General features: G+C 39.7%; 1 protein-coding gene across 1 annotated transcript in view; it reads left to right on the top strand.

Annotated features, from left to right (window-relative positions):
• BOLL (boule homolog, RNA binding protein) overlaps positions 1–13,485 on the top strand; it is a 93,636-nt gene extending 80,151 nt beyond the window's left edge. The window contains exon 12 of the mRNA XM_026647652.2: positions 11,534–13,485. Within this exon, the coding sequence (XP_026503437.1) occupies positions 11,534–11,692 (159 nt within the window). The 3' untranslated portion in view covers positions 11,693–13,485. The remainder of the gene's footprint in view (positions 1–11,533) is intronic.
• The last annotated feature ends 16 nt before the right edge of the window (positions 13,486–13,501 follow it).

Below are 13,501 nucleotides of genomic sequence, written 5' to 3'. Positions count from 1 at the left end.
ATGAAATAATATGAAATAAATAGGCTTCTATTTAAGAGATGGTCAAACAAAAAATATAAATAAATATCAACTATACACAGGGCTACCACCCTGTTTTTAAGGTTGCCTGACAATACCCATTATAAGACCCTGTGTTCAGGTGATTATAACTTTGCTAGGCTTTAACCGTTTGAGCTGAAATTTTCCATGCCAGGTGTCTGCCTCAGGCTAAACTTTTTTTGAAAAATTTCAGCCAGAACAGTTCAGGGTTTTCCAGTAACGTGTAGCAAATATTGTTTGGCCCATGTTAAAACAATTCTGGTGACCTTTTCTTTGAAAAAACTTTAGTGCCCACCATGCTTTGAACAGAGACTTAATTTGGCACAGGAGGTGACTTTTGTGTCAGGGATGTGCCTTTTGCCATCCCATGAAAATCCACCCGAAAATTTGGCCTAATTATAAATCTTTGAAAAATTGCACTTCACACATTCTCAGAGAGATTTAAGCTAAGGCTATGTCTTACACTAATACTTTTGTCGACAAAACTTTTGTCACTTAGAAGAGTGGAAAAAAAAACCCGACCAACAAAAATGCCAGTGTGGACAGTGCTACGTTGGCGGGAGAGTGTCTCCTGCCAACATAACTACCGCCGCTCTTTGGGGGTGGTTTAATTGTGCTGGTGGGAGAGCTCTCTCCCACCAGCATAGAGAGGCTACACAAGAGACCTTGCAGCAGTAAGCTCTGTAGTGTAGATATAGTCTTAGATTTTAGCAGCCAAATTCCACAAAGATTCTGTCCACACTGCGCATACTCCATCCTGGATCTGAACAGGATTTTCCCTGCAATTGCAGCTCTGGATTGCTGTGGGCTGTGCCGGGTCTGGGCACCTGAACAGAGAGCAGGGAGACTCTTCTGTGCTCCCATTTATCCCTTGCTGGGCCCAGACAGCATGGAAGAGGAAGCTGCCTGATTCCATTGCCTTGAGGAAAAATGCTGGACTGGGGGAGTGTAGATTGGGTCAAGGAGCCTGGGGTGAGGGGAAAGATGGGGACTGGAGAATGACAAGTGGAAGGAGAGGGAGACTGGGAATTGGAGCTGGGAGCAGAGACTGTGACTATCTGGGCAAGGAGACTGGGATAGAAATGGGAATGAGTGGGAGGCAGAAGGTGGGGATAAAAAGCTGGAGGGGGGACTGGACTTTAAAACTAGTGGGTTGGGGAGAAGGAGGTGAGGCGGGAGGGGAAACAGATCTGACATGGAGGCAGGTTGATGGGAGAGAATGGAGACAGCTTGGGCAAAGAGACTGGGACAAGGGGCTGGGGGAAACAATAATACTGAGATTGGATGAGGAGCCCAAGGATGGAGACTGGGACTGGGAGCCAGTGGAGAGTAGGAATGTGGGTGAGGGGGGCATAGGAGGCTAGAATGAGGTTTGAGAGACAGATCAGATGAGGAGCCAGGATGGGGGGAACTTGGACTAGCTGGGCAAAAAGAGGTAAGGATCCAGGGCAGTTAGGAGGGAACTGGGATGACTGGGCAAGGTGACTGCGGGGACTGGGACTGGATAAGGGTGGAGATAATGGCTTGCTGGGCAAGAGGTGAGTCTGGGATGAGAAGACTGAGGGGAGTGGAGACTGGGACTGGCTAGGTGAGGAAAAAGGGATTGGAATGAGGAGTCTGTAGTGGGGAAGAGACAGGACAGGGACACGTTCAAAGGGATGTAACAGACGGGATCAAGCTTGGGGGGTATGTGCAGAAGAACCTGTGCCCACCAGAGACTCTCCCTGCGATAGCCTGGAATGGAACCCAGGCTTCCTAGTCTTACCATTCCTTTGCTATTAGCAAATATCTTTGAAACTTACCGGCAGAGTGTCCCTTCCTCCTCTACTGCTGGTCCACATATAGGATGACACTACTATTGCTATCAGTTACTTAGCTCAAGTGGCAGAGGCCTGTGTGGTTGAACAAAAGGTTCCAACCCTGCTGATGAATTGTGCGGGTGTAAATTGATGGATGTGGAACTCACAAGCATATTGTGAAAATTAATTCATTAATATTTGTCAAAGACTTAGATGCTACGGTGATGAGTGCCATAGAAAAGTACATGTGGAATTCAATAATTCTGTCTTAAGAGAAGGGTTTGGGTACGGTTCAGTAAACAAGGCATGGGGCCAAACATTAAACAAAGAGAAAACAAAATATTTGATAGTGAGCACAATCAGTTCTGTGCACTGAATGATATAGCCCTATAGAAAAAATAGTATGTTGACACTAGAGATGGTTGGAACATTTCCAACAAAACATTTTTTGTCAAAAAATGCTTTTAGTTGTAGCCAGAATATTTCACGGAAATGTATTTATTTCAGTGAAATTGTCAATGGTAGGGTTTCTGAGGTCTAGGGTGGACTCTGTGGTGAGGGTGAGAGAGAGAGAGAGAGAGACACCCAAATCAAAAACTCAACCCTTTTCCCTGAAAACAGATGTTTCGACACAATTCCATTTCATAAAAATTTCCATTCCAGTGCTGAACAAAGACATTTTGAAACCTCAAAAAGTTGCCACAAAACTGAATTGTTGTTCTCTGGCCAGCTCTAGTGGTCATCTAATTAAAGACTGTATAGAAATACATATGCACAAGGGGGCTGAATTAAGTTTGCAAAGCAATTTTGCATTTCCTAACTTTAGAGTGCTTTTCTTTGCAATCTTAATAATGTTCTTTCAACATAGGTTTTGGGTGTAATACATTCTGTTAATATAACTATCCGTGAAAACGCTGTTTAAAAGTTTACAACACATGTGAAAGAAAGAGAAAAATATTTTGCTAGATAAGTTATATGGATCTTGGGAAATCTATATTTTAGCAAAGGGAACTGCCATATAAAATATCTTAAGTTGCTGAACACCAGTTACTCCCATTGAAGTCAGTAGGTGATCATCAGCTCTCAGAATTTGTTCCTAATTCTACAGATATACTAGATTATTATGACATTAAAATTAGTTTAAGTATACAACAATGGGGAAAACATTGCAAGACATTACAAGTTATGAATTTTGTGTGAAATATTTTACAAATAATATACAGTAGAACCTCAGAGTTACAAACACCAGAGTTAAGAACTGAATGGTCAACCACACACCTCATTTGGAACTGGAAGTACACAATCAGGCAGTAGCAGAGACCCAAATAAAAGCAAATACAGGTAAATGTAAACTATAAAAAATAAAGGGAAAGTTAAAAAAAATTGATAAGGTAAGAACTGTTTCTGTGCTTGTTTCATTTAAATTAAGATGTTAAAAGCAGCATTTTTCTTCTGCATAGTGAAATTTCAAAGCTGTTTTAAGTCAATGTTCAGTTGTAAACTTTTGAAAGAACAATCATAATGTTATGTTCAGAGTTACGAACATTTCAGAGTTCCGAACAGACTCCATTCCCAGGGTCTTCGTAACTCTGAGGTTCTACTGTATAATGTTATGAAGAGAGACCGTATTTTAAAGTATAAGAATAAAGGGGGAAAATCATGGTTTGAGCATTCAACTTTCACTTTGTATTTCCAACTTTTAAACATTAGTTTATCCATCCTGTGGAAGCAGAGAAAGAACGGACAGGAAGGGGATGCAATGCATGACAGTTCGTTAGCAAGAGTTAGGCTAACTGTAACCCTAATAATGCGAGATTTGTAGAAGCGAGGAATGTGTGAGGCGAGTGGGAAAGAACTGTGTGAGAAGTTGTTGCGACCTTGTGTAGATAATGTGTAGATAATATGGAATGTAGACTAAGAGTCTACATTAGTGAGCAAAACAAGATATGAGAATGACCTATGTATAAACAAAATGCAGCTGTTGCTCATTATTGTCTGTAACAAAAGGTATAAATGCTTGCTGTAATTGTTTACCTGTTGAGAGACCTGCTTAGCTCTCTCCCTCTGTGCAATTGATAGAGAGAAAGAAAATAAAGTATCTGATTTGCTGTACCCAAACAAAAAGTGAGAACTCTGCTTCCACAACCCTCGCTTCTACAAATCTCGCGTTATTAGGGTTACAGTTAGCCTAACTCTCCTATTCTCCGACAATCCTTATCATTGCATTAATGGTTGGGGTTTTTTGCATGGAAAATCCTTGTTTTTCAAAAATTAATATGGGCAGTGCAACTTGTTAAACCAAACTGATCCAGGTTAAAACACTTACATAGTCCTTATCTGTGAGCCATCCATAAAGGGAGCTAGTCCTTAACCCAGCTGTCCTTCACCAATGACTACTGAATCCAGTCAGCCTAAACCAAGGCCTCCCAAAACTACTCACCTGAAATTTTGAACCACCCTGATATTTTCTGAGATGGTTTTGAGTCTGTACCTATTCATTGTTCAGTTGGCTGATTTCAAACAGTCATAACTTTAAACCTAGTGTACTGATATTTTTCAAATATGACTTGGCTTTCAAGTTACAGTTAGGTGTACAAAACAAGGGAAGCCTGTAGAAATCAATTCAGTGTTTTTTTAAGGTGATGAAAACTTAAAGTTGGTAAATGCATCCAGAACTGGAAGGATCTTAACAAAACTTTCCTTGAAAAATGGATAACAGAAGTTTTCCGTAGATGTGTAAAATTTGCAGACATACACATTAATTTTACTGAGATTATCTCTTAAATCTCACAACTTCTGAACAGAAAATTCTTCTTTGGGCTAAGAACAAAAATCAAGAATTTCATCCTAAAGCAGGGGTTCTCAACCTTTTTCTTTCTGAGGCCCCCTCAACATGCTATAAAAACTCCACGGCCCACCTGTGCCACAATAACTGGTTTTCTGCATATAAAAGCCAGGGCCGGCGTTAGGGGATAGCAAGCAGAGCAATTGCCTGGGGCCTCATGCCATGGGGCCCCCATGAAACTATATTGCTCAGGCTTTGGCTTCAGCCCCAGGTGGCAGGGCTCAGGCTTCAACCCCATGCAGTGGGGCTTCGACTTTCTACCCTGGGCCTCAGCGAGTCTAATGCTGGCCCTGCTTGGCGACTCCCCCTGAAACCTGCTCGCAGCCCCCCAAGGGGCCTCAGACCCCCTGATTGAGAACCACTGTCTTAAAGGGTATTGTTTTCAGAAAGTTATCAATACCTGAAACAAAGTGCTTAGAAAAAATGTCTCCTCGGTCATAACTATGGCATTAATATACTTTAATCTTATTTATATCCATCGTTAACTTCAAAGGATTCCTTGTATCTGTGTACTATATGCCTATAATAGAATTTTTAAAGTGAAGGCAGCTGTGATTTTGTGGATTACTTATAGGGTTATGAGTCAGAAGATCTATGCTGTGTTCCCAATTTAGACTCAATGTGCAATCTTAGACAGGATATTTTTATGACTGCTTGTCAGGGATGCTCTACTCACTGCTGGGTGACACCTGGCGATTCCAGGGATTCATTCCGCCCAGTTGCCGCTCTCTTCCTGCTCACAGAGTCACGGTACGGCTGCTTTGTGCAGGGGTGGCTCTATGTATTTTGCCGCCCCAAGCACAGCAGTCAGGCAGCCTTCAGCGGCATGCCTGCGGGAGGTCTGCCGGTCCTGCACCTTTGGCATACCCACCGCTGAATTGCCACCAAAACCGCGGGACTGGCGGACCCCCTCGCGGCTTGCCACCCCAGGCACGCGCTGGTGCCTGGAGCCGTCCCTGGCTTTGTGACTTGGTCCTCCGGCCAAGTCACACTGTAATTTCCCCTTTCAGGGAACCCAGGCCCATCCTCTACTCTAGGTTCCAGTCCAGGGCCCTAAAGAGAGCAGTTAAGGTCTGGGACTTTACCAATCATACAGCTCTCTTTCCTGGACTATTTCCTACCATGCTTCTTTAAGCTCCTCCATCAGCCTTTCTAGTCGGACCTTTCTCTCTTAGAGCTACTAAATAAACCCTTCCTTACGGATTCCTATCTCCCCTTCCTGTTCTGTTACCTCAGGGAAAGAGACTGCAGGCTTCCTCCTTGCCACTTCCCACTGCTGCCAGCCTCTTGGCTTTATAGAAGCCCCACCTGTTCCCTCACAGGTGCGCTTCTTTCTAATTAGCACCCTCCACTCAGCCTATATCTCCCCAATTTATAGATTAATTGGCTGATTGCCCCCCCCCCCCGGCCTAATTCAGTTCTTTCAGGGCCAGTGTGGGGAGCACATCCCAACTAAATAGGAAGCCTGCCAAACAGTCAGTGGTGCCACTGGACAATTAAAGTGCTGACAGAGCACTCAAAGAAGACAAGGCCGTTGTGGAGATTGTTTGCATCAGTCTTCATTTCAGAGGATATGGGGGAGATCTCCACACCCGAGCCATTCTTTTTAGGTAACAGATCTAAGGAACTGTCCCAGATTTTGGAACAAAACTGAGAAATTAAGCAATAATAAGTCATCAGGACCAGATGGTATTCACCCAAGCGTTTTGAAGGAACTCAAATATGAAATAGCAGAACTACTAACTGTGTTATGTAACACATCACTTAAACCATCCGCTGTACCAGATGACTGGAGGGTAGCTAATATAACGCCAATTTTTTAAAAAGACTCCAGAGGTGATATGGTCTTTACAGGCGGTAAACCTGAAGTAATTACTGAAGTAATTCAGTACCCCAGGCAGATTGTTTGAAACTATAGTAAAGAACAGATTTATCAGATACATAGATAAATGTGATATGTTGCGGAAGAGTCATGCCGCCTTACCAATCTACTAGAATTCTTTTAGGGTGTTTGAAGTCTTTGAAGCATGCTGACAAGGGTGATCCAGTTGATATAGTGTATTTGGACATTCAGAAGTCTTTGACAAGGTCCCTTACCAAGACTCTTAAGTAAAGTAAGCAATCATGGGATAAGAGGGAAGGTCCTTCATGGATCAGTAGCTGGTTGAAAGATAGGAAACAAAGGGTAGGAATAAATAGTCAGTTTTCACAATGGAAAGTGGTAAATCGCAGGGTTCCCAAGGATCTATACTGGGACCTGCACTGTTCAACATACTCATAAATGATCTGGAAAAGGGGGTCAACAGTGAAGTGGCAAAATTTGTAGACAATACAAAATTACTCAAAATAGTTAAGTCCAAAGCTAACTGTTACAAAGGGATTTCACAAAGCTGGGTGACTGGGTAACAAAATGGCAGATGAAATTCAATGTTGATAAGTGCAGAGTAATGCACACTGGAAAACATAATCCCAACTATACATACAAACTGATAGGGTGTAACTTAACTGTTACCACACAAGAAAGCGATCTTGTAGTCCTCATAGATAGTTCTCTGAAAACATCTGCTCAGTGTTTAGTGGCACTCAAAAAAGTTAGCAGAATGCTAGGAACCATTACGAAAGGTGTAGATAATAAAACAGAAAAATATAGTGCCACTGTATAAACCCATGCCCACACCTTAAATACTGCATGGAGTTCTGGTTGCCCATCTCAAAAAAGATGCATTAGAATTGGAAAAGGTACATAAAAAAGGCAACAAAAATAATTAAGAGTACAGAACAGCTTCCATACAAGGAGAGATTAAAAAGACTGGGACTGTTCATTTTAGAAAAGAGACAATGAAGAAGGGATATGTTAGAGATCTATACAATTGTGAATGGTATGGAGAAAGTGAATAAGGAAGTGTTATTTATCCCTTCACATAATACAAGAACTAGGAGTCACCCAATGAAATTAACAGGCAGCAAATTTAAAACAAAAAGGAAGTACCTCTTCACACAATGCACAAGCTGTGGAACTTGTTGCCATGGGATGTTGTGAAGGCCAGAAGTATAACCAAGCTCAAAAGAGAATTAGATAAGTTCAAGGAGGATAGGTCCACCAATGACTATTAGCCAGAACGGTCAGGGATGCAACCCCATGCTCCGGGTATCTCTAAACCTTCAACTGCCAGAAGCTGGGACTGGATGACAGAAGATGGATCACTCAACATTGTCCTGTTCTGTTCATTTCCTCTGAAGCATCTGGCACTGGCCACTGTCAGAACATAGAATACTGGTACAGATGAACCATTGGTCTGACACAGTATGGCCGTTCATATATGACTCTGTGCTTTGGTTATTCTGTAGGTCAAATGGGGCTAATGATCAGCCAGGCTTGTAAAGTACTTTGAGAGCTATGGAAGCACTACAGCAGCAAAAATATATGTTTTAGGGCTGTCGATTAATCGCTGTTAACTTATGCAATTAACTCAAAAAAATTAACCGCAGTTTTAATCGCACTGTTAATAGAATACCAATTGAAATGTATTAAATATTTGGATGTTTTTCTACATTTTCATATATATTGATTTCTGTGTTGTAACTGAAATCAAAGTGTATATTATTTTTATTACAAATATCTGCACTGTAAAAATGATAAAAGAAATAGTATTTTTCAGTTCACCTCATACAAGTATTGTAGTGCAGTCTTTGTCGTGAAAGTGCAACTTTCAAATGTAGATTTTTTTTTTGTTACATAACTGCACTTAAAAACAAAACAATTTAAAACTTCAGAGCCTACAAGTCCACTAAGTCCTACTTCTAGTTCAGGCAATCACTAAAGACAAACAAGTTTATTTACATTTACAGGAGATAATGCTGCCCTCTTCTTATTTACAGTGTCACCAGAAAGTGAGAACAGGCATTTGCATGGCACTGTTGTAGCAGGCATCACAAGATATTTATGTGCCAGATACGCTAAACATTCATATGCCCCTTCATGCTTCAGCCACCATTCCAGAGGACATACTTCCATGCTGATGATGCTCGTTAAAAAAATAATGCGTTAATTAAATTTGTGACTGAACTCCTTGGGGGAGAATTGTATGGTCCCTGCTCTGTTTTACCCGCATTCTGCCATATATTTCATATTATAGCAGTCTCGGATGATGACCCGGCATATATTGTTCATTTTAAGAACACTCACTGCAGATTTCACAAAACACAAAGAAGGTACCAATGTGAGATTTCTAAAGATCGTAACAGCACTCCATCCAAGGGTTAAAAATCTGAAGTGCCTTCCAAAATCTGAGAGGGACGAGGTGTGGAGCATGCTTTCAGAAGTCTCAAAAGAGCAACACTCCGATGCGGAAACTACAGAACCCGAACCACCAAAAAAGAAAATCAACCTGCTGGTGGCATCTGACTCAGATAATGAAAATGAATATGCATTGGTCCGCACTGCTTTGTATTGTTATCGAGCAGAACCCATCATCAGCATGAACGCATGTCCTTTGGAATGGTGGTTGAAGCATGAAGGGACAGATGAATCTTTAGCACATCTGGCACGTAATATCTTGCGATTCCAGCTACAACAGTGAGATGAGAACGCCTGTTCTCACTTTCTGGTGACATGGTAAATAAGAGGGCAGCATTATCTCCTGCAAACCAAACTTGTTTGTCTGAGCGATTGGCTGAACAAGAAGTAGGACTGAGTGGACTTGCAGGCTCTAAAATTTTATGTTGTTTTATTTTTGAATGCAGTTATTTTTGTACATAATTCTACATTTGTAAGTTCAACTTTCATGATAGAGATTGCACTACAGTACTTGTATGAGGTGAATTGAAAAATAATATTTCTTTTGTTGTTTACAGTGCAAATACTTGTAATCAAAAATAAATAAAAAGTGACCACTGTTGACTTTGTATTCTGTGTTGTAACTGAAATCAATATATTTGAAAATGTAGAAAACATCCACAAATATTTAAATAAATGATATTCTATTATTGTTTAACAGTGCAATTAATCACACAGTTAATCGTGATTAACTTTTTTATCACTTGACAGCCCTAATATGTTTTTATTATTACTATATGCTTGTTGTATCATACTTTAGTGGTCTCCAAAGTGGGGTGCGCGCAAGAGGATCCTTCGGGGTGTGCGGCAGGAGGAGCGCTGCCGGAGCAGCGCTGCTTTTTTTTTTTCCCCTTTCAGGAGTTTGGCTGGGAGTCCGAGCGGCTTTCCCCTCCCCCCCTCAGCAGTTCGTCTGGGAGCAGGGAGTGCGTGCTCAAAAATTTTTTACTGATGGGGTGCGCGATCAAAAAAGTTTGGAGACCACTGTCATACTTGATCAAGTAGTAAAATATTACACCATACAAGTATAATAGAAATATAAAAATAAGAGTGCAAATTCTATTCTTAATTACACAGTGCAGTGCCACTAATATCAGCTTTGCCCCCAATGTTTAATTCAGTGGCTCTCAAACTTTTTTACTGGTGACTCCTTTCACATAGCAAGCCGCTGAGTGTGACCCCCCCCTTACAAATTAAAAATACTTTTTTATATATTTAACACCATTATAAATGCTGGAGGCAAAGTGGGGCTTGGGGTGGAGGTTGACAGCTCGCGACCCACCATGTAATAACCTCACGACCCCCTGTGGGTCCCAACCCCCAGTTTGAGAACCCCTGGTTTAATCTATTATGAGCTGAAAGCTAAGTATTGTCATGTTGAGTCACGGTTGGGTGAGAGACCTCCAAGAACACGTGGGTGCTGCAGGAAGGGTGTGGGTGCAACTCTTCCCTCTGAGTCAGTCCTCTGAATTACAATACCCCAGCACACTGGGCTGGGGGGGCAGGGGCAAAGGACAAAGCTATGCTGGTAGACATTTTAGGGTTTGGAAGAGCTGTAAATCAAAGTACTGAATACTTTTGGTCATTAAGTATCCCATGGCACTGAACACAAGTATGGATGTGTAAATCCTAGTATTGTGGCTAAAATTCCAATTTAGATGATAATATTGTGCTTACTTACATTTCCCCTTACAGTTTCAATTGAATATGGTATTTTTCACTACCTATCCTAAACTGTTGTTCAGTCTTGCTGCATGCTGTTACAGTTGCACTGCAGTTGAGATCCTTGTGAGTTTGTTTGTAAAGTGGTTTGGCATGAAAACTGTTAGATGTGAATACATTTAAATGTATTCATTTTATTTTTAAACAGATAGTGTCAGTGTGATGTGGTAAGGATACTTAGGCCAAGTTGTGGGACATACCTTCAGCTGGTGTAAATCATGTCACTCCATGGAAGTCAATGAAGCTATGATGATTTATACCAGTTGAAGATCTAGCCTTGTATCTACAAATGCACATGGAACTCACATTTGGTATCCGTTGAAATTCTGCATTCATAGTTTGTGAGACCTAAGTGATTTGAGGGAGCCCTGCAAGAGGCTGAGGGATCAGTAGTTACATACATTATAAGAACAGTATTTGAACCATGAAATTATGCTATAAGAGCGAAAAATAGGAGATTTACGAAGTATTTTTCCTCTATTGTCTCTGCTTGTTAAAGAAACAATTCAAATACATTAAAGCCCTGATCCTGCAAAGACGTATGCATGTGTTTAACTTTAAGCATGTGAGTAGTCCCATTGCATGTACCATTGACTCCAATGGGACTATCCACATGTGTAAGTCTTGCAGCTACCTAAGGTCCTTATCCTCCAAATTAGAGATGCTCACCATTGTTCAGACAGGTGGTACATACATATCTTAAATTGGATCGTTCCCACTACATGTTTAGTATAATAAACAAAACACCGTTTTTAAATATACAGAGAAAAGACAACAGTATTTTTCTCTTTTTAGGAACCAAGGTTACATTCTGTGAGAAGAAATTTTTCACATCCTTCATCTGTGAGTTTGAAACCTCGATATACACGAAGCCCTCACTTTCATCCTAGAAAAGACTACAGAATGGAAGATACAATTCTCACTCCACCTTCCTCTACAGACTCTGTTAAATAGACTCTTAGATGTCTACTATGCTAATATGTCTAGCACATGGAGGGTATATAATTTAGTAACTCTCAGCATTTACTGAGTATGCCTAAATTAAAATGGCCTTTTTTTTTGTAAAAGGAATAAAAAGAAATCTTGCAGTTCATGTCAGCAAACACAGGATATGCAGGATAAAATCATGGTTTCCTTTATCAATTAATGCACATTTAGGTGACAGACTTGTATTTGTGATATACAGACTATTGTATATGCACTATTTATTAAAGTAGTTTGAAAACAGCATATTTGTATTACAGGAAAAATCTAAAATTCATTTTTGTATCAGATACATTACAACAACAGACATTTTCAACATTTGAGCCATTTTCTTGTAGACTGACAGCATATACTTGATTTGGATACCAATTATTTTATTTTACATATTGTTATTTAAACATAATTGTATTTTTTCACGTCATGTATAGTTTGTGTAACTTTATTTTGTTGTTGTTGAAATCAAATCAGATAAGAATTCTTGCATAGGTGTAATTTTAGTTACTTTGTGATAAGAATTTTTAAGAATATAATTTGGACCATTTGTTTATAATTCTATACCTTTATCTGAGGCTGACACTGTTCTTAAATACAGTAAACAATACATTCATGTTTATATGATTTTTAGCTATAGAAAATGAGCAAGAATTTACTTAATACTTTATATTTTAAGACAACTGAAAACCTGCACCTAGCATTTAAGTATTAATATTTTTCTACAGTCTATGCAGGATTAAAAACTCATTGACTGACTATATCATGTGTTGAGATGGAAAACAATTTTCTCCTCAGCTGCAAGGACTTAATAATTTATTCCTTCTTTTCCCCCTTTGCCTTCCTTCCATCTATATTATTACATTTTAAATTCCTGATAGATTAAAACATGACTACTGTATTTAATATGAGTGCAAGCCATGGCTTATTGTTTATGTAGTCTGAAAGTCTTTATCTCTACCTTTCTTATATATGTAAAATGTTTTAAACTCTTTTTTAAATTTTTGAACTGCTTGATAGTGACTTTCCAACTGCATTTGCAATATTCTGTTTTAGTTTTATATCAGGTGAAGGTCTTGCAGAGTGGGCATTATATATAGCAGTAGTAGATACATACACAGATAGTATTCAGTCTTATTTAAAATCCACTCTAGCAATCAGTGGTTTTCTTTTATATTGTGCTGGGCCTTATTCGTCTCTTTCTTACACTGGTTTAACTCCAGTTGATTGACATTGCTGAGAGAGGAGAGTCAATCCCATAGTATATAATTTTATTTACTGTTTTAGTAACACTCCAAGACTAAAGCAGTTTTGCACCATTGTTGAACAGAAACAAGATCACACATAAATATGATTTATACCTCTTGTAAAAAACGTTTGTGATGACCCAACAACTGTCATTTTTAACAGTTTATGTCAAAATGTAAATATAACTTGGGTTCTTGAGGATATCAGCTCATTGTTTTGGGGCAGATCTTCAGCTGGTTTAAATTGTCATAGCTCCATTGAGACAATCTACGCCAGCTGAGCATCTGCCCGGTTGTCTTTATATTTGGTTTAGGTTTTAGAATTTATCTGAATAGATATGTTATAGACATTTTGGCACATCCTAAAACTGCTTCATCTATGTGGAAGCATTTGCTCAGTTGTAAATACGGTTTTTGTAAGCAAAGGTAGCCAGGAAAGGTCTTGTGTTCTGTTATCACAGCCTTATTTCTAATATCATGAAACAATATACATATCAATTTGACTCATGTTTAGAGTTCACAGTTTTAGTTTGTTCTTTGT

Source organism: Terrapene carolina, unplaced genomic scaffold, assembly GCF_002925995.2.
Source record: "Terrapene carolina triunguis isolate 2854851 unplaced genomic scaffold, T_m_triunguis-2.0 Scaffold62, whole genome shotgun sequence".
NCBI classification, from domain to species: Eukaryota; Metazoa; Chordata; order Testudines; family Emydidae; genus Terrapene; species Terrapene triunguis.
This window is presented reverse-complemented; position numbering and strand designations above follow the sequence as displayed.